This window comes from Convolutriloba macropyga, chromosome 12 (genome assembly GCF_964194025.1).
Source record: "Convolutriloba macropyga chromosome 12, txConMacr16.3, whole genome shotgun sequence".
Lineage (NCBI taxonomy): Eukaryota > Metazoa > Xenacoelomorpha > Acoela > Convolutidae > Convolutriloba > Convolutriloba macropyga.
The window spans coordinates 40,313,007-40,319,006 of record NC_134479.1 but is presented as its reverse complement, the minus strand read 5'-3'; the positions used below and the strand labels follow the sequence as shown (position 1 = coordinate 40,319,006).

The following is a 6,000-nucleotide window of genomic DNA, read 5'->3' as shown; positions in this document are numbered from 1 at the left end:
CTCATAGCGGAAAACAAAGACCAAATGAAAGAATTGCTTTTTTCGTTTCAATGTTGATCAAATTTGGACTCAAAGCTCCCCTTTCACCATGTACAACTTTACTTCAAAAGAAGTTTCAAGAGCAACCGATTTAACAAAAACCAGTTTTATTACGTTGCAAATGGTTCTCTGTGGCGCTTTACGTAATTTTGAGGCTTTTGCTTTTGTGGACAACAGTGGCAAAAATCAGCCTTAAGATCAGTTCCAAATTTTTCTTTATTAATTACAATTTGAAAACGAAACTTTATCAAGAGACATCTTTTCGATGCATCTTTTCTCGTGCTAAATTGCAATGCGTCTTCTCAATCCTCAACTAGTATTCAAAAAATCTTCCATGCAGTTAATTGCATTGCAATTTGGATTTCTTTGATTAATTTCTAATTGACAAGTTGTTAAGAGCAATCGTGGACAACAGTTACAAATTCAAGTAATTTCACTACAGCAAGTCTGCAGTTTGCAACGTAATGTGACAAACGACAAATAGTGAGAAGAAAACTATATACAGCTCTAACACACTTTCGTTTTTCTGTACTCCTAGAATTCTAGTTTTGCTTAAAAATCACAAGTATACTAAACTTTAGATCAATTTAATTTCTTGAAATTTAGTGCATCAACTCTTTTGGCAGATACGAAAAAATATTTGAGGTCACATTTACAACTGAAGGAAAATTTTGAAATCAATTTTGTCCCACCAAATTTGGACAAGCATGTCTACGGTAGAAAAGATTGACACACAGTTAACTTGTTGCATCAAAATTTTCATCTTTTTACTAGAAATAAATCTTATTTCTGAAAATAAAGTCAGGATTGTACTATCAGACTTTAATACAAATTGTGTTCTACAGAGAAACAAAAAAAATTATTTTGCTTGGGGGCATTGAAGGGCTCTCATTTTCAGGAACTACTATCATTTTATATTTGTTGTTCTGCTAAAACTGTACCGATCAACTATGATAGACCAGACAAAGTAAATCAAACTCTAAATTATCTGTTTTACTAGCAGCCATTTACTCAACCGAAGCGCTCTTTAACTTATCAAAGAAAGTTGAGAGTTCTGTTGAAATGCTCATCCTTACGTTCATTGGGTAGAGTTTATCCGGTTTCGGAGAAAAAACCAAGAAAATAATTCCCACCTAATTTTTTTAAGGAAAATAACCCCCAAATATAAAACCAACGGAAATAAACCCTCACTTGATTGTTAAAGAGCTGTGCATTTGGCCATTTCTTGTGAGCCATGGTCACGCCTAAGCGGCGCCTGCGACTTGATATGACATTCTCATAATCGATCAAATGACGACCGAAACTCAATGTTAGCATGGGGGGTATTTCATATGACAAGCAGACTGGGAGTTATTTTCCGAGAGGTTTTTTTCCTAAACCTAACGTATCTTATAATTTAGACAAAATAGCAACTTGAAGCAGTTCTTGATTTCTTACATCATTTTCCACGCAAGCCACACTTCAGCAATACTAAACAATCGAATCACATTTTTGTACGTAAGTCATCAGTATAGGGAGAATTGAAGATTTGACTGTAACTTCCCAGTGAATCGAAACTTGATACACCTTGATAAGATATGCATGATCTGGACATTTCTTGCAAAACTTGAAACATCTTGCCAAGAACATGAAATACCAACATTTCATGGTAAATCTTAGCCTGGGTATATTTAGGTATCTATATCTAACTTGGTATACTTTGCCATGTCATAAGATTTCTGCCATAAATTCCTTGATAATTGCATCATAGACAATTGTGAGTTACTATCTAAGTTTAATAATATCTAACTGATTCTGTAATTTATGGACAGCGGTAATTTGCCTGTTTTTCTTGTCAGCTACTACCATAGTCATTTCTCTTCCGCTTGAGACACTTGAAAACAGGCCTTCATGGCCTCGATGTAAATACACATAATTGTCTCGATGTAAATACACATAATTAATATTTTTTTCTATTGACTTCTGGAAACAATTTATTGTTAATATAAAGTTAATCTTTCTTGGTTATCTTGCAAAGATCTTTTTTCTTGATACCCATGCAAAGATCTTGCAAGTTCGTATAAATCTTGATATTTTCGCGGTAAGTACCATGTTAAGATCTCAGCAAGATTTCTGGTATGTTTCTTATCAATGTAAATCATGTTTAGGTTCACGGGGTTAAATGAGATTTAAATTAGGTTCAAGAGTTCACCAGTCAATTTTACACTTTTTCTCAATTCTCCCATTTTTACAGCAGGTTATTTACAGGGTCGATTTGCGCGATGCAATCTAGATTGGGTTCTGAGGTAGTAAGATATGTAATGCTGGGATTAAAGTGGGAATTCGGAAGGGAAGTGCTTAATTTCCTGTTACCTGTTTACTCTTTTAGCAGCGTAACCCAGCTCCAATTAATTGGTGAATAAAGCGGGAGCCAGATAAACAACCATAAACAGGGAACAGCAAATCCCTCCTTGTAAGCAAGCAGAGCTAAACTAGTAAATAAAACGCTCATCATTTGATGAGGATCAAAGCAGCTTTGCCTTCAAACCTGTTTAGAAACTCTTACCCAAAATGTGATATGCTCCAATGATGACAGTTGCTCGGACATTTTTGCATTCTAACTATACTATACTTCAGTTTCGGCCGCATTTTTAATAAAATCTGCGCTCAAATTTAAGGAAAAACAAGAGCTAAAAATCTTGAAAGTGAACTCACCTTTTCGAAGGTCAGCGGTTGCTCCTGGTAGAGGTCGCTGCTTTCACGCGGTTGCTGCTTTCGCATTGCTGCTCGGCGGTCTTGTATTTCTCGTGTAAAGAATCGACTTCACGACACGAAACGACACAACACGAGTCGATTCGGCTAGACTGCTTCTAGCTCACATAAGACTGGGTAAAATTGGGCGCCAAACGCTGCTGACCACGTGACAGTATGTAGGAAAATCTACAGCTGGATTGCGGCTATTTATGACTAAGGTTCAGATATCGCGTCGTACATTTAGAAAGACACAGCAATACATACAAGATACGAAACATCACACCAAAAATAGTTAGGGTAAATTTACTTCAGATGAGGTAAGGTAAACTTGAGTCAATATAAAGTTTACGTATAAACTTCAATAAATTTATATTAAGTTAAGTTAAGGTTAAGATTCACCTAACTCGCAGTAAGGTGGATCTAACTAACGGTTATCCGCAATTTAACAATTGACAATCAGTCTTCTCTTAAAAAAACCTTCCTAGCTGAAACTTTTCCAGCACCAGAAATGAAGGCATCAAACAAATTTTACCTAAAAAATATGATAGTACCGGCTGATAATAGCATGGGTTGAGTGCTATTTCTTTTAATAAAGTCATTTTTACGAGGAAGGTTCGCAGCACGTTACCTTATTAATTCTAAGAATATGGCCAATAATATCATTGAAATTAAATTGATACATTTCAGGGCAATATGTTAAAAAAATAAATTTGACATTGAGAAAAATCATTAGTCTAACTCTGTGCCCCGCCTGTCAAAGTCACGCTTTAGGATTAAACACAAATGTTTTCAAATTTAGAGTTCTAGACGCCCAATTTAATTAAATTCAAGTGAAAACATTGAAGTGACTTTAATTGTAGGCCAAACATTTAATGTAATGGCTTGGGTCTCATTCTAGAAAAAATCAGCAAAAATTTTGAGACACAATTTTCACTCTACCGCCAAATTGATTGACCAAATTCCTGTAATTAAAAACTCTCATAATAGGAAGGGCATATATCGTTGCAAGAAAACAATGCCACTCAAGTTTTGTTTACCAGAACATAAACCCGACAAATGTCGGAAGAATTGCTCTCGAACGACAGGTGGGTGGACAACCATTTGGACCCACCTGGACCCAAACCATTGACCCCACGGTTCATAACCATAGGCACTGTGCTATTTGGCCCTTATTTTTCTGTGCTGCAACCGACTTTATAGTAGCAACAAATTTTACTTCGGAGCGAGAGCAATAGAGATCACTCAAAAATGAAGAACGAAAGCGCGAAAAAGTCACTTGAGAAGTTAAAGAATGTTCTAGACGAAAAGCGCAAAATGATCAAGCTAAAAATTTGCAAAAAAAGACCAACACGTTTACAATAATTGCTATGAACTTTGTTCAAGAGCAATTAAAAATAAAGATTAGATTATGAACATTTATGACAGAATGAATGACAAAAAGTTGACATCAAAAACAAATTTTCCGTAATTAACCTGGAAATGGAGAAAAATAAACTTTTTAATGTATTTCCTTGTCGTATTCATTTAACCTTACAATAATCTCATATTTGACGTTTTAAAGGGCAAAGTGCTGAGAACAATTTGTCCCGTTGTCTGCCCCCCCCCCCGAGTCTCTTTTTAGATTGATATTTGTCAAAGTTTGATTGTATTGAGTACTTGGAGAAACTAATTAATTCTTTCTCTGGTTGGAAAATCTGGTGGCGACTCTTCTCATAATAACGCCAGCTACCACAAAGAACAGCTGTGATTGGTTAGCTCTTATCTTTTTTTATTAGTTTGTTAACAACCATAATTGGTGTGCAACGATTACCTTGCAAAAGTCTTATCAAACTACTTTTATCAGCACACCTTAATTATGAAGGCCTAGAACTTCCCCTCCCCGTCCAACCAACCGTCATATATACCAAACAATATTTCGTTTTCCAAAAATGATGGTATTCCATATCAATTGTAAAAAAAACATTTTAAAATAAATGTAGGTTACCGAAATGAACTGTTAGTCCCGCCTTCTTATTAGGCTATAAAACACTATTAGAGAAAAGGTGTGTTTAAGTCGAAATACATCTGGATATAAAAACATGAAAATGTTGACGGCGATAAACAGAAATATCTTGAGCTGTAATCTTGAAAACTTTATCTTCAATGTTTGTCTGGCAACATCTCTCAAAAGATCTAGCGAAATACGCGTTTTCTCCTGAAATACTCGCAAAAATTGTTTCAAGACATTGCCTCATCTTGAAAACAAATTAAGAGAATAATTTTTGCCAATAAAAAATTCGTATACGAATGATTGAGTTTAGTAGCATAAACTTATTTTGCGACAAATTTTGCATTCCTTAAAAACTTTGCCCCAATAAGATCAGAATTTTAAACTTCCATGATCTCATGTCTTATCGAGACTTGTCATGCATTATAGAACCAGTTTCAGAATTACACAAAAATTTAAATGAGTCATTTAGAGCAAGGGCAGCGCATTGCAACTTTATATGCCCGTCAAGTATGTTTAGGACATATTTTCAATTGGTGTAATAGATTGAGCTACATGTTCATTCCATTTTTGTAAAATGATTTCCTAAAAACTGCTCAGCAGTAACTTATGGTCGTTGGAAACAAACTATTCAGCACATATCAAAGCCAATGTTTCATTTTCCAGGGAAAAGAGACACCCATTTTTTTGACTTATTCATCCAAGGCTTATGCATAACTCATCAGCGGATTGCTATCAAAACGCTTAAGTTAAAAAATAGGCGTCAATTCTTTTCTTAAATTGAAACATTGGTTTCGATATGTGAGAACGCAAATGCAATTTTTGGATTGAAAAATTAATGTATTGTTTATGGAAACGTTTAATGACACCATACAGTAAGAACAAAAACCGACCGGTTTAAACTTCACGCCAAAAAAACTGGTCAAGACCACAAAGCTGATAATACTGTTGTTAATGTTGACAATAAAAGCACCCAAACCAAAGCAAAATTGACATGTTTAAAGTTCAATTGTTTCTTACCGAAATTCAATTGTTTCTTACTTATTACATACAGACTTTTTTCCTAGTATCTGATGGGACATATCCATACCAACAAAAAAGTAGGAGGCTTATTCGAAACAAAAACTACTGGAAACTTTTGTTTCAGCATAATGATCAGTTACAGGCATAATTTTTTTGGTTTTCCAAACAACTATAAACTATTTACAGCATTAAAAAAGTTGACATTCCACGCCTGAAAA

At 34.8% G+C, this 6,000-nt stretch overlaps 2 protein-coding genes across 11 annotated transcripts in view; both read right to left on the bottom strand.

Annotated features, from left to right (window-relative positions):
* Positions 1-3,946, bottom strand: part of LOC142350238 (potassium voltage-gated channel protein Shaw-like) — a 22,300-nt gene extending 18,354 nt beyond the window's left edge. Inside the window, exon 1 of the mRNA XM_075402009.1 lies at positions 2,734-3,946. Within this exon, the coding sequence (XP_075258124.1) occupies positions 2,734-2,799 (66 nt within the window). The 5' untranslated portion in view covers positions 2,800-3,946. The remainder of the gene's footprint in view (positions 1-2,733) is intronic.
* Positions 1-6,000, bottom strand: part of LOC142350235 (uncharacterized) — a 131,003-nt gene that overhangs the window by 49,048 nt on the left and 75,955 nt on the right. The gene's annotated exons all lie outside the window — the stretch shown is intronic.